At 44.9% G+C, this 20,369-nt stretch overlaps 1 protein-coding gene across 4 annotated transcripts in view; it reads right to left on the bottom strand.

The window, feature by feature from the left end:
• MPRIP (myosin phosphatase Rho interacting protein) overlaps window positions 1-20,369 on the bottom strand; it is a 110,954-nt gene that overhangs the window by 5,808 nt on the left and 84,777 nt on the right. Inside the window, exons 16-23 of one of the 4 annotated variants that reach the window (XM_070761403.1) lie at window positions 11,664-11,811; window positions 10,915-11,032; window positions 8,157-8,316; window positions 7,832-7,951; window positions 7,180-7,266; window positions 5,883-6,045; window positions 1,814-1,899; window positions 212-277 (exon numbers count right to left, since the gene is read on the bottom strand). In XM_070761403.1, the coding sequence (XP_070617504.1) occupies window positions 245-277; window positions 1,814-1,899; window positions 5,883-6,045; window positions 7,180-7,266; window positions 7,832-7,951; window positions 8,157-8,316; window positions 10,915-11,032; window positions 11,664-11,811 (915 nt within the window). In that variant the 3' untranslated portion in view covers window positions 212-244. Of the gene's footprint in view, window positions 1-211; window positions 278-1,813; window positions 1,900-5,882; window positions 6,046-7,179; window positions 7,267-7,831; window positions 7,952-8,156; window positions 8,317-10,914; window positions 11,033-11,663; window positions 11,812-15,076; window positions 18,899-20,369 lie in introns of all 4 variants that reach the window. The other 3 variants (XM_070761404.1, XM_070761402.1, XM_070761401.1) reach the window with 3 other exon arrangements.

The following is a 20,369-nucleotide window of genomic DNA, read 5'->3' as shown; positions in this document are numbered from 1 at the left end:
AGGATGAGATAGAAGGGTGGAGGCAGCCACTGAATGGGCGTGAGGTGGGGTCTATCCCTGCTTTACCCAACCCAATCCCCACGGCCTCTGGGGAGCGGGTAGGTGGAGGGAAGAACCTGGTTAGCTATGGAAACATCAGCAGAACATGCATTGAGGCGCACTGCAACCTCCAAGACGTAGCATCGTGGAACCGTTGGGTGGTTGGATTTACCTACATGGCAGGGACCCTGGAACCGGGTGCAGGTCAGTTATCCCATGAAGCCTGCTCAATTACCGACTGTTATCCGAGGCGAAGACAAAGAACAAAAATAAAGAAAGACATAAATCCTCTTGTGGGCCACAATGCAAGCCACTTCCTTCCCACGCCTTTAAGGAGGAGGCCAAGACCCAAATGGCTCCGTAAATCAACAAATCAATTTTTTTAAAAAGACCCAGCCCATAATAATTAAAAACAGATCAGTAATAAAGAGAAGCTGCACTGAAAAGGATTTCAACTAGGCCTCCCAGTGCAGTAAGAAGTCGTATACAGAGAAAAGTGCAGGATTATCAACAAAACCAAAGTGAATTTAATAAACGATAGGATGCGTTTCTCGAATCTGCGGGTGAATTTTGCTGGGGTTCAGATGCTTACGAAGAGGGCGGCTTCAGCTCAGGGTTGGTGTTCTTTTTCCTAATAAATGCGACATGTTTGCACCAATATGCAAATGAGATGGGTGGACCAGAATTGGCTAAGGAACTAAAGGATGAAGAGGTCCTCCCTTCTGGATTATTGGAGACTATGTCCCCTTAAAGCAACGTTTGTCAAACTTCTCAACTTCAAAACAAGTGGATTTCCACATGGCTGTCTGGGAATTTAAATCTACAGTGGTGTCTCTACCTAAGAACGCCTCTACTTACAAACTTTTCTAGATAAGAACCGGGTGTTCAAGATTTTTTTTGCCTCTTCTCAAGAACGATTTTCCACTTACAAACCCGAGACTCCGAATCTGTAACTGGAAAAGGCGGGGAGGAGCCTCCGTGGGGCCTCCCAAGAATCTCCTGGGAGGAAACAGGGCAGGAAAAGGCAGGGAGAAGCCTCCATGGGGTCTGTCTAGGAATCCCCTGGGAGGAAATAGGTCTGGAAAAGGCAGGGAGAAGCCTCCATGGGGCCTCTCTAGGAATCTCCTGGGAGGAAATAGGGCTGGAAAAGGCAGGGAGAAGCCTCCGTAGGGCCTCTCTAGGAATCTCCTGGGAGGAAATAGGGCTGGAAAAGGCAGGGAGAAGCCTCCGTGGGGCCTCTCTAGGAATCTCCTGGGAGGAAACAGGGCCTCCACCCTCCCTGTGGTTTCCCCAATCGCACACCTTATTTGCTTTTACATTGATTCCTATGGGGAAAATTGCTTCTTCTTACAAACTTTTCTACTTAAGAATCTGGTCACGGAACGAATGAAGTTCGTAAGTAGAGGCACCACTGTACTTGCAAAGTTTGAGAAACAATGTCCTAAGATTTCGTGCTTTAAGTGTGTTGCTTATATCTCAAAGCACAAAAGAATGAATGTTCTCCTTGTCTACATGTTCTCAGCACACTTTATGAAAGTGAATGGTCTCTGCTTTCTTCTGGATTGGCTTCTAAGCTATCCCAAAGACTTGGAATTCTCAGGTGGAGTCCCCCATCCAAGTATCCTCCAGGGCCTTCCCAACTTAGCCAACAGCTAGGTTCGGTTGGATGTTGCTACCTGTTGAGGCAGAATCAACCATCCGACAGGACAACTCCTACGTTGTTACACGTCTAAGCATATTTTCCAAGGAAAATGGAAAAACCATATCAACTCACCTTTGACCTGATATTTCTTAGTTGCCGGCCGATGCTGATCCTGTCCTTCTTCAAGAAATCTGGATTGCTTTTGGATTTCATAATATCTAGGTAGGTAAGAAAGAAAGGAAGTCAATTATAATTCTTTTGAAAACCTGCAGGTCATAGTTAGAAACATAGAAGACTGACGGCAGAAAAAGACCTCAAGGTCCATCTAGTCTGCCCTTATACTATTTCCTGTATTTTATCTTACAATGGATATATGTTTATCCCAGGCATGTTTAAATTCAGTTACTGTGGATTTACCAACCACGTCTGCTGGAAGTTTGTTCCAAGGATCTACTACTCTTTCAGTGAAATAATATTTTCTCACGTTGCTTTTGATCTTTACCCCAGCTAACTTCAGATTGTGTCCCCTTGTTCTTGTGTTCACTTTCCTATTAAAAACACTTCCCTCCTGGACCTCATTTAACCCTTTAACATATTTAAATGTTTCGATCGTGTCTCCCCTTTTCCTTCTGTCCTCCAGACTAGACAGATTGAGTTCATGAAGTCTTTCCTGATACGTTTTATGCTTAAGACCTTCCACCATTCTTGTAGCCCGTCTTTGGACCCGTTCAATTTTCCAAACAAACAGAGTTAAAAGAAAGTCACTATCTCAGCTTCTTTCCACTCGAGACAACAACACTCCAAAATACATATCCCTCCCTCAAGAAATCCCATTTTACCACTGATTCGAATGCTAGGTTCCTTGAACCCACCAAGTCTAACTCAAGGAGATGTCTAAGAGTGGTCTTTTCAACGGTGAAATGTGCACCAACTTTTTTCCAGGAAGACTAAAACTTAAATATGTCAAAGGGTTCAATAAGGTTCAGAGGGGGAGTGTTTTTAATAGGAAAGTGAACCCCAGAACAAGGGGACACAATCTGAGGTGAGTTGGGGGAAAGATCAGAAGCAACGTGAGAAAATATTATTTGACTGAAAGAGCAGCAGATGCTTGGAACAAACTTCCAGCAGACGTGGTTGGTAAATCCACAAGAACTGAATTGAAACATGCCTGGGATAAACATAGATCCATCCTAAGATAAAATACAGGAAATAGTATAAGGGCAGACTAGATGGACCAGGAGGACTTTTTCTGCCCTCAATCTTCTATGTTTCTATGAATGAGCAAGGAAGGGAGGAAGGAAGGAAAGAAAGAAAGAGAAGGAAGGAAGGAAAAAAAGAGAAGGAAGGGAGGAAAGAATGAGGAAGACAAGAAAGAAAGGAAGAATCCACAATCACTGAATTTAAACATGCCTGGGATAAACATAGATCCATCCTAAGATAAAATACAGGAAATAGTAGAAGGGCAGTCTAGATGGACCAGGAGGTCTTTTTCTGCCCTCAATCTTCTATGTTTCTATGAATGAGCAAGGAAGGGAGGAAGGAAGGAAGGAAGGAAGGAAGGAAGAATCCACAGGAACTGAATTGAAACATGCCTGGGATAAACATATATCCATCCTAAGATAAAATACAGGAAATAGTATAAGGGCAGACTAGATGGACCAGGAGGACTTTTTCTGCCCTCAATCTTCTATGTTTCTATGAATGAGCAAGGAAGGGAGGAAGGAAAGAAAGAAAGAAAGAAAGAGAAGGAAGGAAGGAAAGAAAGAGAAGGAAGGGAGGAAAGAATGAGGAAGAAAAGAAAGAAGAAAGGAAGAATCCACAGGAACTGAATGTAAACATGCCTGGGATAAACATAGATCCATCCTAAGATAAAATACAGGAAATAGTAGAAGGGCAGTCTAGATGGACCAGGAGGTCTTTTTCTGCCCTCAATCTTCTATGTTTCTATGAATGAGCAAGGAAGGGAGGAAGGAAGGAAGGAAGGAAGGAAGGAAGGAAGGAAGGAAGGAAGGAAGGAAGGAAGAATCCACAGGAACTGAATTGAAACATGCCTGGGATAAACATATATCCATCCTAAGATAAAATACAGGAAATAGTAGAAGGGCAGACTAGATGGACCAGGAGGTCTTTTTCTGCCCTCAATCTTCTATGTTTCTATGAATGAGCAAGGAAGGGAGGAATGAAGGAAGGAAGGAAGGAAAGAAAGAGAAGGAAGGAAGGAAGGAAAGAAAGAGAAGGAAGGGAGGAAAGAATGAGGAAGAAAAGAAAGAAGAAAGGAAGAATCCACAGGAACTGAATGTAAACATGCCTGGGATAAACATAGATCCATCTTAAGATAAAATACAGGAAATAGTATAAGGGCAGACTAGATGGACCAGGAGGACTTTTTCTGCCCTCAATCTTCTATGTTTCTATGAATGAGCAAGGAAGGGAGGAAGGAAGGAAGGAAGGAAGGAAAGAAAGAAAGAAATAAAGAGAAGGAAGGAAGGAAAGAAAGAGAAGGGAGGGAGGAAAGAATGAGGAAGAAAAGAAAGAAGAAAGGAAGAATCCACAGGAACTGAATGTAAACATGCCTGGGATAAACATAGATCCATCCTAAGATAAAATACAGGAAATAGTAGAAGGGCAGACTAGATGGACCAGGAGGACTTTTTCTGCCCTCAATCTTCTATGTTTCTATGAATGAGCAAGGAAGGAAGGAAGGAAGGAAAGAAAGAAAGAAATAAAGAGAAGGAAGGAAGGAAAGAAAGAGAAGGGAGGGAGGAAAGAATGAGGAAGAAAAGAAAGAAGAAAGGAAGAATCTACAGGAACTGAATTGAAACATGCCTGGGATAAACATAGATCCATCCTAAGATAAAATACAGGAAATAGTAGAAGGGCAGTCTAGATGGACCAGGAGGTCTTTTTCTGCCCTCAATCTTCTATGTTTCTATGAATGAGCAAGGAAGGGAGGAAGGAAGGAAGGAAGGAAGGAAGGAAGGAAGGAAGGAAGGAAGGAAGAATCCACAGGAACTGAATTGAAACATGCCTGGGATAAACATATATCCATCCTAAGATAAAATACAGGAAATAGTATAAGGGCAGACTAGATGGACCAGGAGGACTTTTTCTGCCCTCAATCTTCTATGTTTCTATGAATGAGCAAGGAAGGGAGGAAGGAAAGAAAGAAAGAAAGAAAGAGAAGGAAGGAAGGAAAGAAAGAGAAGGAAGGGAGGAAAGAATGAGGAAGAAAAGAAAGAAGAAAGGAAGAATCCACAGGAACTGAATGTAAACATGCCTGGGATAAACATAGATCCATCCTAAGATAAAATACAGGAAATAGTAGAAGGGCAGTCTAGATGGACCAGGAGGTCTTTTTCTGCCCTCAATCTTCTATGTTTCTATGAATGAGCAAGGAAGGGAGGAAGGAAGGAAGGAAGGAAGGAAGGAAGGAAGGAAGGAAGGAAGGAAGGAAGGAAGGAAGAATCCACAGGAACTGAATTGAAACATGCCTGGGATAAACATATATCCATCCTAAGATAAAATACAGGAAATAGTAGAAGGGCAGACTAGATGGACCAGGAGGTCTTTTTCTGCCCTCAATCTTCTATGTTTCTATGAATGAGCAAGGAAGGGAGGAATGAAGGAAGGAAGGAAGGAAAGAAAGAGAAGGAAGGAAGGAAGGAAAGAAAGAGAAGGAAGGGAGGAAAGAATGAGGAAGAAAAGAAAGAAGAAAGGAAGAATCCACAGGAACTGAATGTAAACATGCCTGGGATAAACATAGATCCATCCTAAGATAAAATACAGGAAATAGTATAAGGGCAGACTAGATGGACCAGGAGGACTTTTTCTGCCCTCAATCTTCTATGTTTCTATGAATGAGCAAGGAAGGGAGGAAGGAAGGAAGGAAGGAAGGAAAGAAAGAAAGAAATAAAGAGAAGGAAGGAAGGAAAGAAAGAGAAGGGAGGGAGGAAAGAATGAGGAAGAAAAGAAAGAAGAAAGGAAGAATCCACAGGAACTGAATGTAAACATGCCTGGGATAAACATAGATCCATCTTAAGATAAAATACAGGAAATAGTAGAAGGGCAGACTAGATGGACCATGAGGTCTTTTTCTGCCCTCAATCTTCTATGTTTCTATGTAACTTGCCCAAGATCGTTGTCTCCTGCCCTTCTTTGATTCAGCACCCCGAACTATGAAATTATGAAGCCGTGAACCTACCGTATCCAGACATGGTGCCGCTTTCGGGAGATTTTTCCCCCAGGGCTTCAGTGGCTGCCTTCAGCTGCTCTTTCAACCTGCTGATGTCGCAGTCGGCCTTGGCTTTGACGATGCTGAGCTCTGTGTAGATGTCCTTGTATTTATCACTGGCGTATTTTTTATCCTGGAAGGAAAAGACAAAAGGCAATTGGAGCTGAGATCTTTCGGCCTCCACGGGCCATTTAAAGGAGACAACCAAGAATATGAGTCATTTCAACAGCCATTAGTTCAGCTAAAACTCTACAGGTGTCTCTCTTTGGTTTGGCTCTTCTTCTTCATCTCTCTCTCTCTCTCTCTCTCTCTCTCTCTCTCTCTCTATCTATCTATCTATCTATCTAATCTCTCTCCCTATCTATCTATCTATCTATCTATCTATCTATCTATCTATCTATCTAATCTCTCTCCCTATCTATCTATCTATCTATCTATCTATCTATCTATCTATCTATCTATCTATCTATCCATCTATCAAATTTGTATGCCGCCCCTCTCCGTAGACTCAGGGCGGCTAACAACAGTAATAAAACAATATAAACAAATCTAATACAATATTTAAGTTAATTTAAAAAGAAATCCCAATTTAAGAAACCAATAATACAGACATACCATGCATAATTTTTTTATAAGCCTAGGGGAAAGGGAATATCTCAGTTCCCCCCACGCCTGACGACAGAGGTGGGTTTTAAGGAGCTTACGAAAGGCAAGGAGGGTGGGGGCAACTCTGATATCTGAGGGAAGTTGGTTCCAGAGGGCCGGGGCCGCCACAGAGAAGGCTCTTTTCCTGGGTCCCGACAAACTGCATTGTTTAGTTAACAGGACCCGGAGAAGACCAACTCTGTGGGACCTAACTGGTCGCTGGGATTCGTGCGTCCATCACCCAAAGCAGCAGGTGATTTGGATTTGGCTTCCATTTTTTAAAAACCTTTATTACAGTCAAGGACCATCAATATAATAAAGACAGAACGTCCAAGAATCATTTCAGATCCTTAGAATCTAAACATTTTAAAATCTCTTTGATCCTAGTAGCAGATTCTTGGGTGATAAATGTAGTCCTTTTCTTACAAGCATCCAAAGTTATAACCATCACCAATTATCTTCAGTTTGCAGAATTCGCCAGGCAGCCATGTCACCTGGGGAATTCTGGGAGTTGAAGTCCATCTATCTAAAAGTTGCCAAGCTCACTTCTGAAGATGAGTGCTCTACCCAGTTCAAAGTTACAAACGGGGAGGTTTAAAGCACTTGGCATCTGCATTCTCACCCTCAGTGCAGTTTGCAATTCGTCTTTCAAGGAGCTGATCTCTTGCTTCAAGTACTGGATTTCGGATTCCTTCACTCTCAACAGGACCTGGAAGGGAGAAAGTCAAGGGCATGGACCTGAATGAATGAAAGTGAACATCAGGGAAGAAATGTAAAGGTGGGAGAGAGGAAAGGATTTTAAAAACGGGATGGGGGAAAAGGAAACAAAGAAAAGAGAAAATAGAGAGAAGGAAGGATTTTAAAACAAAAAGAAAAGGGAGGGAGGGAGGAATGAATGAGGACTGAGGGAGGGAGGGAAAAGGGAGGGAGGAAGGGAGGAAGGAAGGAGGACTAAAGGACAGAGAGAAGGAGGGAGGAAGGAAGGGTGAGTGGGTGAATGAGAGGAAGGAATGAGGACTGAGGGAGGGAGGGAAAAGGAAGGACGGAAAGAGGACTAGGGGACGGAGGGGGGGAGGAAGGAAGGAGAACTAAGGGAGGGAGGAGGGAGGGAGGACTGAGGGAGAGAGGGAAAAGGAAGGAAGGAGGACTAAGGGACAAAGGGAGGGATGAAGGAAGGAAGGAAGACTAAGGGATGGAAGGAAGGAAGGAAGGAAGGAAGGAAGGAAGGAAGGAAGGGGATTTCCGACCTTCTCAACAGTTACAAACAAGCTCACCTCCAACTCGTAGGCATCTTTGCCTTGGGTGAGAGGGGAGGCGGCCGTTTCCATGCCACCCTCCCCAGTTACCAAAGTCCGTATTCGGGTGATCTCTGCAGCCAGGCGGTTGTTCAGCTCCTACGAGCAAACCACAAACGCACGACCGTTCACAATAAATAGGATTATGCCGACAGATCCCCTCTGTTACCCTTCAATGCAGGGAAGCGTGGTGAACTGGGGGATTCTGGGAGTTGAAGTCCACTTGAAGTAGCTGAGTTGGAAACCACCACCACCCACAACCACGTTAGAGCGGCTGCCTCGTCAGAGCCCTGGAAGGCCTCACCTGATTGTGCGCGTTGAGTTCCTGGTTCTCCCGCTGGCATTGCCGGAGGGCCTGCCTCTCCGCCTCCAACGCCTGGGCCAGGTGAGCGTTTTCCAAGCACTTCTGCGAATATTGTTCCGAAAGCACCTCCAGTTCCCGCTGGACGGACTGCAGCTCTTCCCTGGGGACAGGACAAAGGAGAAAAGAGGGGGGGTGACTTTGGAGGGCCATTCAGGAGCCCACTTGGCAGGGGAGGAAGAGGAGGAAGAGGGAGGAGGAGGCAGAAACTGAACCCATGAAATATGAAATCAGGTTTTGATTTCTCCCCGATCTTCCAAGGACACAGTCTCTTCATTCAGCCCTTAAAAGACGCTTTCACAATCCGATCGTGTTTGGTTTTGATCATAAATACAGCAAAACCCAAAATCATTTCTCCCTTCCAAAAATGTAGACCAATTAGCTTTTAGTGGCCCGAGTTCTGTCCAGAATCTACCTAACATTCATTCATTCATTCATTCATTCATTCATTCATTCATTCATTTATTTGATTTGTATGCCGCCCCTCTCCGCAAACTCGGGGCGGCTCACAACACAATAAAAACAGTTTGTAACAAATCTAATAATTTACAATATAAAATATTTTTAAAAAACCATTATTAAACAGACATACACACAAGCATACCATACATAAATTGTATAGGCCCGGGGGAGATGTCTCAGTTCCCCCATGCCTGACGACAAAGGTGGGTTTTAAGGAGTTTGCGAAAGGCGAGGAGGGTGGGGCAGTTCTAATCTCTGGGAGGAGCTGGTTCCAGAGAGTCGGGGCCGCCACAGAGAAGGCTCTTCCCCTGGGGCCCGCCAACCGACATTGTTTAGTTGACGGGACCCAGAGAAGGCCCACTCTGTGGGACCTAACCGGCCACTGGGATTTGTGCGGCAGAAGGCGGTCTCGGAGATATTCTGGTCCGATGCCATGAAGGGCTTTAAAGATCATAACCAACACTTTGAATTGTGACCGGACATTGATCGGCAACCAGTGCAGACTGCGGAGTGTTGGTGTGACATGGGCATATTTAGGGAAGCCCATGATTGCTCTTGCAGCTGCATTCTGCACGATCTGAAGTTTCCGAACACTTTTCAAAGGTAGCCCCATGTAGAGAGCATTACAGTAGTCGAACCTCGAGGTGATCCACCCATCCATCCTCTATCTATTATCTATCTATCTATCTATCTATCTATCTATCTATCTATCTATCTATCTATCTATCTATCTATCTACCTACCTACCTACCTACCTACCTACCTACCTACCTACCTATCTACCTCCCCAACCCACCCACCCCCTCAGACAAAGAGTAGAAAACTGGGACAGTCATAGTTATAACACTTTTTTTTTTTTTGAGAAAAGCCTTAAGTGGTTTACCCAAAAACTATCTACAAAGTTCTAAAAACTGAGCTTGGCCCAAATCGGACACGAGGAATCCAATTCTCCTAAAGCACAAATCTATAAATTCAGTTTAAGTCACTTTCTTGGGTGCATCTGCTAGAATAAATCTGTTTATTACCCTTCTGTGACCTCCTCAAAATAAATTATGAGTGTGTATGTGCGTGTGTGTTTGCAGAAACTATGTTCCCATTGCAGCCAAAGGCATGTGGAGCAACTCGTAAATAAAAACAAGACGCAGTACAAATAGAAGAAGTTTGGAGCTTAGGAAACCAAGAAGGAAAATGAGACTTTAGCAGGTCGTGTGGACAGCCATGCTCTCCCACCTGGCTAGCTGTAAATTATAATAAAATATGCTCAAAGTTGGAAAAGACAAGAAACTCCATCAGAAAAGCAAATACTGTAATAGAAAAAAAATGAGCTGCGTGGAGATGGATGAGATGTCAAGAGACATCAAAGGTATACAATGGCATCACTGGATCCAGAATAAAAAGATACTAAGAGAGGGCAAAAGACACAAAGCTACTCAGATGACTTCAGACATAAGATATAAACCATAAGGTTCAATAAGATAAAGGGTCTTTATTTCTACTCTTTTCTTCTTATTTCTCTTTTAACGATGTAACTAAACAGAAATCGAATCGTAATATATGAGAACTGAAATGGGCTACGATCTGCAATGTACAATGAGTTATTTCTACTTTTTTTATTATACATAAATAAACTTGATTAAAAAAAAAGGAAATTAAATGGGATGTCTGTGTGTTTGTGTGTGCACTAGTGTGTGTTTGTGCGCTCAAATATTTATTTATTAATTATATTTCTATGCTGCCCTTCTCGAAGCGACTCCGGGCGGCATACAACATTGTAAGTAAACATAATATACATGTGAAATCTAATTATTTTGAAAGACATATCCAAAGTTACTAAAAATCTAAACCCCCTTATGCAACCATCCACGTCCATCCAATTCAATCAGTCATATCGGCTGGGGACAATCTCGTAACTTACAGTCCCTATGTCCACTGGTCTTCAGAGCTTTACGAAAGACCAGGAAAAAGGGGGCGGTACGTATCTCCGGAGGGAGTTCGTTCCAGAGGGCCGGGGCCGCTACAGAGAAGGCTCTTCTCCTAGTCCCCGCCAGACGACATTGGCTGACAGGACCTGGAGAAGGCCAACTCTGTGGGACCTAACTGGCCACTGGGATACATCCTGTAGGTAAATAATGCTCATAGGGTGCAGACGAGCTCAGAATATCCAAAACACCAGCAACGCACAACTGAACCCAATCAATGTGGCCCCAGAATTTGACACGGGCAACCAGAAGATCCTTACAAGTATTGTCTCTGCAGGGCTTCAATGTCTGAATTGATGCTGCTAATTTGGGAGCGGTGGGTTTTTTCCAACTCCCGTTCAAGTTCTTCCCGGTGGGCGTTCTTCATGGCTTCTATGGCTGGAAAGGAAAGAAGGAATTACAGGAAATCCTTGGTTTGCAACCACAAGGGAGCCCAGAATTACAGTTGTTAAGTTATTGCAGTTGTAAGTCGAGGCATCGTGAGGCCAGAATCAAAGGTTAGGACATTGAGTCTTAATCACACTTGGCCAATAAATAATTCTGTTCTGTTCTTTATTCCATTATTCTATTCTTTATTCCATTTTTCTATTCTACTCTGTTCTATTCTATTCTTTATTCCATTTTTCTATTCTACTCTATTCTTTATTTTATTATTCTATTCTTTCTGTTCTTTATTTTATTATTCTATTCTATTCTGTTCTATTCTATTCTTTATTTTATTATTCTATTCTATTCTTTATTCCATTTTTCTATTCTATTCTGTTCTATTCTATTCTTTATTCCATTATTCTATTCTTTATTCCATTTTTCTATTCTATTCTATTCCTTATTTTATTATTCTATTCTGTTCTTTATTCCATTTTTCTATTCTATTCTATTCTTTATTTTATTATTCTATTCTGTTCTTTATTCCATTTTTCTATTCTATTCTTTATTCCATTTTTCTATTCTGTTCCATTCTATTCTCTGTCTATTCCATTCTATTATTTTCTTCTCCCCTTGGACCTACCGGAAATAGTGGCAGCTGTTTCCTCAGCCAGCAAACGGTCCTTCTCCTCTCTCAGCTTCTCCAGTTCTCGATGGTGCTGCCTCTGCAAGTCCTCAATCTTCTTCTGGTGGGTCTCTTCCATGGCTGCAAACCCCCGTTCACACGTGGCCTTCAAGGAAGTCAGAAAGAAAGAGGGTTGCATTGGCATCCATTACAAAAACCCAACCACCCAACAGAGAAGACTCAACTCCCAGAAAGAACAGTCGTATCAATTCCTACCCAGGATAGAAGATCTAACATTCTCCATCACCACCACCACCACCACCAATCTTGACTATAACTGAAGCAGCAGTCCAAAAACTTTAAGAAAGTATTATTTTAGGATCCCTTGAAAAAGTTCTAAATCAGTGGTTCTCAACCTGGGGGTCGGGACCCCTTTGGGGGTCGAGCAACCGTTTCACAGGGGTCCCCTAAGACCCTAGGGGGGGGAGACGAACTTCCCACGGTGTTAGGATCTAAAGCTTCTATTCTGGCACTTTGAGACCTATTTTTACAATCCGACCCATCGGGCGTTTACAGTAGTGTCCCCCTCTGACCTTTCTGCCAATCAGCTTAAAGCTCTATTGGGAGAATTGGCACTAGACTTGTGGTTGGGGGTCACCACGGCAGGAGGAACGGCATTAAGGGGTCGCGACATTAGGAAGGTTGAGCACCACTAATCTAAAAGGATATGGGCATTCAACTTTTGGGAGGAAAATAGACTACAGTATTCTTGCAGGGACTAATAATTCTAATCCTAACTTAGATTCACTACTCAATCCTTCTTCCTTCCTTTGTGTGTCCTATAGGCAAAGATTCCCTAAACCATACCTGTCTCAATAGTAAGAGCGTTTAGACTTATGTAGTGCTTCACAGTGCTCGGCTGCTCCGTTTTATGTATAGTGTGTGTTTGGGTTGTATGATTGTTTTTAAATCAAGGGTTTTTAACTGTTTTGCTTTTTAACCATTGGATTTGTATTTTGTATTGCTGTTGTGAGCCGCTCCGAATCTTTGGAGAGGGGCGGCATACAAATCTAATAAATTGTTGTTGTTGTTGTTGTTGTTACAGTATTATTATTATTATTATTATTATTATTATTATTATTATTATTATTATTATTATTATTATTATTTTACAGCCCTCTCTAAGCAGTATTACAGAGTCAGCCTCTTGCCCCCAACCATCTGGGTCCTCATTTGACCCACCTTGGAAGGAGGGAAGGTTGAGTCAACCTTGAGCCAGGATCAAACTGCTGGCAGTGGGGCAGAATTAGCCTGCAATACTGCATTCGACCATTTTGCACAGGAAGGAAGGAAGGAAGGAAGGAAGGAAGGAAGGAAGGAAGGAGGGAAGGAAGGAGGAGCAATAGATTTATATACCGCTTCCTAGAGCTTTTACAGCCCTCTCTAAGCGGTTTACAGAATCAGCCTCTTGCCCCCAACAATCTGGGTCCTCATTTGACCCACCTCGGAAGGACGGAAGGCTGAGTCGACCTGGAGCCAGTCAGGATCGAACTACAGGGCAGAATCAGGCTGCAATCCTACATTCTAACCACCACGACTCCTAATGCTATTTCTTATGCATAACCAGAAATCCACACCACAGCCCATTACTCAATCTATGTGTGAAAGAGCCTCCCTACTTTTAAGGTTAGGCTGTCATGTTAGAATTATGAAAGGGGGAAAAATGACAAATGCCCTCCTCTTTAGGTTGTGCAGTTCCACCTCTTTGCATCGATAGTGAAATTACAAGAGTTTGCAAGGAGGGAGTACTGTAAGAGTTAGCCTGGGTATCTCCAATGAGAAACCTTATTGGAAAAATCGTCTCTTTTCCTAATTTGACGGGCGATGAATGGATGTCATGGGGGAGCTTTTAAAGAGAAGCAATGATGCCGAGTCAGCTAGACATTTTGAGACATGGTGAGTAAATGGTGAGAAACAACAAGCACCCCGTTCCATTATGAAAGGGGGAAGCAAGACAAGGGCCCTCTTTAGGGTCTGCAATTATTGCAAATCAGAGGCACATCAGCACGTTCTACACCTTTACTCTTTCCTCACTGTTCTAATGGAGGGAGCGGGAGAAGGGCCGGATTCTCTAGGGCCAGAAAACCCTACCACCACCCAGGACTGCCTGCGACCCCCAATTTGGGGGAGGTTATCTCAAACTGGAGCTTTCCTGCAATCTTCAGAAGGTCACCTTTGATGAAGTTGGACTTGAACTTCATAATGTCAAGAAAATGATGTCAACACTGGGGGAAAAATAGCCAGTTTGTTCCCTAAAGGTCAAGGGATTTATTTGCCTAATCCCCAAGGACTCACATCCTGGTTTAAATGCGTCCAAGGCCCTAGGAAGCTAAGCCACTATTTTAAAAAGTGGAATGCCTTAAGAAAACTTCTGTCATTGGATTCTACCTGCAAGCCAGCTGTTTACCGTATTTTTCGGTGTATAAGACGCAACCTTTTTCCTCCCTAAAAGAGGCAATAATTAGGGTGCGTCTTCTACTCTGAATGTAGCTTTTTTCCAGCCCTAACTAGCTGCCAACTATCTTCCCAGCTCTTACCTTGCAGGCTCTTTCATTGTTTCTCTCTGCGAAGAATGTTTTCCAAGCCCTAAGTCTTTGCAGGGTTTGTTTCATTACTCTAACTTGCTCTGAGTAAGTTTCTTTCCAGCCCTAACCAGGTGCTAACAATGTTCCCAGCTCTTACCAGCTTGCAAGCTCTTTCATTGTTACTCTCTGCAAAGAATGTTTTCCAAACCCTGCCTTTGATTTTTTTTTTTGTCATTCTCTATTTGCTCCAGATATTTCTTTCCAGCCCTAACCAAGTGCTATTAATGTACCCAAGCTCTTTCATTGTTACTCTTTGCGAGGAATGTTTTCCAAACCCTGTTAGGTTTTTTTTTAATTGTTTTACTTGCTCTGAGTAAGTTTCTTTCCAGCCCTAACCAGGTGCTAACAATGTTCCCAGCGCTTCCCTGCTTGCAAGCACTTTCATTGTTACTCTCTGCAAAGAAGAATGTTTTCCAAGCCCTAAGTCTTTGCAGGGACTTTTCTATTGCTCTACTTGTTCTGAATGTTTCTTTCTAGGTGCTAATGATGTTCTCAGCTCTTACTGGCTTGCAAGCTCTTTCATTGTTACTCTCTCCAAATAAAGTTTTTTTTACCAGGTGATAAAATAAGGGTGCTGAAACTGACCAGACTAAGGACGCTAGCCAGGTGAATATCTGGTAAGCAGATTCTTCTCCCTATTTTACTCCGCAAAAACTAAGGTGCATCTTATATTCTGAAAAATATGGTAATCAGCATGCTTGCTCTTAACAACTGAGGGGAGTGGGTGGGGTGGAGGTCAGGCTACATGACCGCAGGTAGCAAGGTAAAAGATGAAGAAACAAAGACCTTCAGGTTCTCAAAGTCCTTCTGGTATTTCTCCCTCAAGGTGGGCACACTGCCTTCCAGCTGCTTGCTCTCCAGTTCATCCCTCATGACGTTCATCTGAGATTCCAGTTCTTGAATCCTCTCCCTCAATCCGTGGAGGGCGTTGGGATCGTTCCCCGAGCCCTGGACCCCATTGTCTTGTAGGTCTTCTTCTCCCAGTGCTCCTGCACCATAGATGATCCCGGACGTGGTTTCGGGAGGCTCCTTCTGATACTTCTCCAGCGATTCTTCCAAGCCCTTGAGATTCCGGTTGTAGCGTTCCTGCAAGATCTCCAATTCCTCGTCGTGCAGGGCCTGGATTTCTTTCATCTTGACTTGGAACTTTTCTTCCAGGCTCTGCATCTGCTCAAGGTGGTACCGCTCCAGGTTCTGCTTATCTTGCACCAGGGCCTCCAGCTGGTGGCCCCCCTCGACACGCTCCACCTGCAGGGCGTCCTCGGTCCTGTGGAGCTGCTCCACCACCTTTTGCATCTCCTCGTCATACTGGCTCCGGAGTTCTGCTATCTTTTGGCTCTGCTTGTGTTCCTCCTCCTCCAGGAGTCTCCTCTGGCTGTCCAGCTGCTCCACCTTGGCCCTGAGGTCTTCGTTCTCTCTCTTGAGCATGGTGATCATCTCGGCAAATTCATTCTGCTGTTTCTGCAGCAGCATTTCGTACTCTTCCCTGAGGACCGCGACCGCCCGTATGCGCTCCTGACACAACGCGTCCATATTTTGCAGAGACTCTTTGTAGAGCTGGGCTTCCTTGGTGTACTCCAGCCTGGCTCGGAATGCCCTGTAACAAACCTGGGCCTGAATAATCGCGTCCTGGACTAACAAGGAAGAGTAACGTTCGAGGTCCCCCAAGCACATCTCGTACGGAGGGCTGCGGGAGATTTTGAGGAGCTTATGACAGTCCTCCAAGGCATTGTCGGGGGACACGGACAGCAGAGCAGCCGCGATCTCTTTCAGAACGCTGGCTTTGTCTTTGAGCTGCTGAGCCAGATCATCCTGGACCGCGGCCAGAGCTTGACCTCTGAGGTCCTGGATGCTCTGAGCTTCCAAAATTCGGTCCTCAAGGCTGACGTGCCAAGTCGGCCGAGCGGTTTCTGAAACGCCTTCCTGGATCTCAAGAGCTTTGGAGATCTGGTGCATGATGGCGTCGAACTCGGGCGATTTGTAGGCTTTCAGGATTTCTTCCAACATGCACTTGTGCTGCTGGAGGGCTGTCTTGGCGTTGTGGAGGTCTTCTTCCATGGCTTTTAGTCTCTGATGGAAGGACTCCCTCATTTTCTGAGCCACGAAACCCAGGTCGGCTTTCACCAGCGTGCTGTCGGTAACCGACTGGGTGAGATACGGAGGGAAGCCCAAGGTCTCCGTCTTGCCTTCCTCCCCTTCTTCTCTGGCCCTCAAGTGCTTCCTTAATTCTTCCACCTGTCTCCAGAACTCATCTTCCAACAGCAGCTTCTTAGACAAGACGTCGGCCAAAGCCACGGCAGTGTGTGAAATATTCAAAGGGTCCAACAAGACGGTCTCCAGAGTGGCATGAATCTCTCCGAGAGTCACAGAGATCTTTGAAGAGGCATCTGTCAAAGACTCTGCTATCTGGTTGATCAAGCAAGCTTCAAAAGCCACCTTCCTGGAAAGCAGCTTCAGATGTTCTTCTGCAGAAAATCCCAGTTGTTGCCTCCCGTGGGGAGAAGCCTCGTTCTCATCCCAGCAGATGTCTTCAGTCTGCAAAGTTTGGACTCCGAGATGTTCTTCCGGTTGGTGTTCAGCTGGAGGAAGTGCCTTTTGTAACATCTGGACCGCATCCATTAAAGTACTTTCAACGCTGAACAGAGCATCCGAGAACATCTCTCTCTCTCTTTCTTTACCAGAGGTGCCCAGGTGTTTTAGTTCTTCCCTGCACTGATTTAAACACGTTAAGGCTCGGCTGGTCTTTTCATAGAGCTTGCCCAGCTCGTAGAGGCGGTTCTCGTTCAGCTTGAGTTTTTCTTCCTTCTCGCTTTCTACCTGCGACACCAACCCTCTAATTTGAGTCAAGCTGTCTTGAAGCTGTTCTCTCAGCTGAGCTTCAGTGCTGGACCACTGGTGGTGAAGGGCTAGGAGGGCGTCTTGGTTTTGGCCCTGCTGGCTTTCAAGTTTCATGGTTACATCTTTGAGCTTTTCTTCGGTGATGTAAAGTTTGGTTTCCAGGGAGTGAATGATGGATAAGTAGGTCTCGGAATCTCCTGAGGCCGGGTAACAAAAAGCTGGCTCAGAAGTCATGCTTTCTTCTGAAAGTGACCGTTCCTGGCTTGTGTCCGAGGAAGTGCTGCTGGCCCACAGCTTCTCCGATCCGTCAGGATGGATATATTTTTGGCACTGGATGCTGGAGAAACGTATCCGTTGTCTTTTGGCTCCTGGTATTTCCGCATCAAGTTTTGCTGAATCTTTCTGACCTGTCTCTACTGACTTTGATGGAGAAGAACATTCTTCAATGCTCACCACAGTAGGTCCAGAGATTTGCCTCTGGCTGCTACTGGGACCTTCTTGACTATCCTCAACAAGCATGCGCCCCAGATCTGGGAGTCTCCTTTGCTTTGGGGAGTATTGTGCTGGATCTTCAACCTTGCCAATATCAGTTGCGTTGGTTGCAACTGAAGTTCCTTTGGTGGATGTTTTCAAATCCTCTTCTTTGGCCGGGTGGTCTTGGTTTTTTTCCGGACTGCTCCCTGAGCTGGTCAGAGTCTCACTTGCACCCTGCTCCTCTTTCTCCACAAAGCTCAAATGGGCTTCTCTGACTTGTCTCAACTCCTCCTCCTTCTCTTTCAGGATCTGCTGCAAGTGATGGAACTGCTCCGACACCACCTCGTGGGAACGCTCCAGGGTGTGGTAGCTGCTCTCCTCCAGGTGTAGCTTGGCTTGCAACTTAGCCACCTCGTTATCGGACTCCGCTACTTGGTTCATCAACTCTTGAAAGCGGCATTTGATCTGATCCCTTTCCTCCTCCAGACTCTTGATGTGTTCCACCAGCTTCCGGATGCTGGCTTCTTTGATTTCTAGCTGGTCCTCCAGTTGATGGACGAGTTCGCTGCTCTCAAACTTGGCGCTCAGCTTCTCCTTCAGGAGGATCTCCTTCTCCTGCTCGTTGTTCTGAAGCTGGTCCTCATATTCGCTGGCTTTGTCCTCTGCTTCTTTGAGGCTCCGGATCAAGAGCTGCTTCTCCCGCTCACAGCTTTCTAGCAACGACTCGTAATTCTTCTGCAGCTTCTTCTCCATCAGCATCCGGGATTGCTCGCCGGCGCTCAGCTGCAGGCTCAGGTCAGCGATGCGGTCCTGGAGACGTTGGACTTCCTTCTGGTAGTCCCTCTGCAAAGCCTGTTGCATCTCTAGATCTCTCAGCTCCTGGCTCTTCTCCAGCAGGAGCGCTTCCGCCTTCTTCAGCTTGTGCTCGCTGGCCTTCAGCTGGGAGTTGAGGGTCGTCTCGCTGTGTTGCCATTCCTCCACCTGCTCCTCCGTTTTCTTCTTCTCGGCCTTCAGGTCGCTCTTCAGCTTGGCCAAGGTCTGCTCCTTGATGGAGAGGTCCGCAGCCGCGTTGCTGAGCCTGGCTTGCAAGCTCTGGATCTCGGCTTCGTGGTGCCGGATGACGTCCTTGGCTTCCCCGTAGCTCCGCTTAAGCGATTGGATCTGCTGGTTGATCACCTCCTGGCGCTGGCACTGGGCTTCCAATTCGCCCTGGAGGTCTTTGTTGACTTTGTGGAGCCTCTCCCAGGCCCCCGAGGAAGAAGAGGAGGAGGAGGAAGAAGAAGAGGCCCCTTCAGCCTTTAAAAGAAAATTAATTGAATAGAAAAATTAGTAGCATTCTCGGTGCCCGGTTCTGAGTGTCACATCCCTGGTTAGGTTTAAGGCCATGGAAGGCGTCGAAGGGGCTTCGTTCGCTCCCTTTCAGCTCCAATTCGGAAGGGTCTCCTGGGTGGGGAGTTTTTTGGTCCCCAAAACAGCCAGAAACAAACCCCCTCCCCCCCTTTTTTTTTTTAGTTTTGAGGATAATAGGGAGAACGTCTTCCAACGTAACAGACAGCATGGATGATAAAACACGACAACAACGAGTTGTGCACAAAAGACCCTGAAACAAACAACTTGAATGAACAAAAAAGAGGGGAGGGGGGATAAAACAACAACAACAATGATGGACATTAGGGAAAAATAATGGCTTAAGAACCAGAAGAGGAAAAGATTGGTGGGAGGATGAATACGGGAAAGGATGGGACGCTAGGAAGGAGCAAGCGACTTCGCAAAGAGAGATCGTCACCTTTGGGGTTCGAAGGGGGGCTAGAAACGGGCCCCAGAATTGTGTCCTCCCTGAGGATTTCCCCCCACGCCCCCCCCACTGGTCTTTTGAAGGGCCTGGAAGAGTTGGATCTGAACTCAGATCTTTCCCAACAGCGATTGAGCCTCCCGTTTAATTGTATTGAGTCTTTAATTTTGTTCTTGTCCTCTTTGTTGTTCTTAGTGGCTGTTTATTAGGATCCATTTATTCCTTTGAATATTGTTGGGCCTTGGACGGTTTGCAAATTACCGGACTCAATTGTGTCAACCCCTAACCCCCAACACTTCTCCCTTAGACTCTCCACGATTGACCTCTCCAGGTTCCTAAGAGGCCAGTAAGGGGCGTCCATAAGTGCACTGGTGTGCCTTTCGTCCCCTGTCCAATTGTCTTTCCTTTCTTTCACCTATCTTATATATTCTCTTCCTTTCATATATCCTCTCCTCTAAGTTCACTTTACCCCTATATATATTACTACATGTCTATTTTTCTTCCTATGTATTTGTGTATTGGACAAATGAATGAATGAATGAATAAATAAATGTTTAATGAACAATTAAAAAATTTGTTCTCACGTTCTGTCTCTCTCTCAAAGTTCTCTCAAACTTTTAAGACTGGGGTGAGCTCTAAGCTTTCTCTGCCCAGTAGTGGTGGGAATTGTATGTCTGGAATCCAGATTTCAAATCTCGTGGTTGTTGTTTTTTTTGCAAGCAAACAATGACACCAAACTTCATCTAGTAAAGTCCTAGAGGAACCAGGTAACCCACAAAATCCACACACCTGTCCCATCCCCTCTTCCCAATTTGCTGGCGACAACTGTCACACCCAACTCTTTCCTGCCTTAAATTTTAGAGGGGTAAAAAAAAACAAAAAAAACATTTGATGCTTTATGTTCCTAGCAAAAATAAGGTGGGAAATGAAGTTTTGATGTTGAGGTTCTAGGCCTACCTAGGCTTTATTCCACCT

This window comes from Erythrolamprus reginae, chromosome 9, assembly GCF_031021105.1.
Source record: "Erythrolamprus reginae isolate rEryReg1 chromosome 9, rEryReg1.hap1, whole genome shotgun sequence".
NCBI classification, from domain to species: Eukaryota; Metazoa; Chordata; class Lepidosauria; order Squamata; family Dipsadidae; genus Erythrolamprus; species Erythrolamprus reginae.
This window is presented reverse-complemented; position numbering and strand designations above follow the sequence as displayed.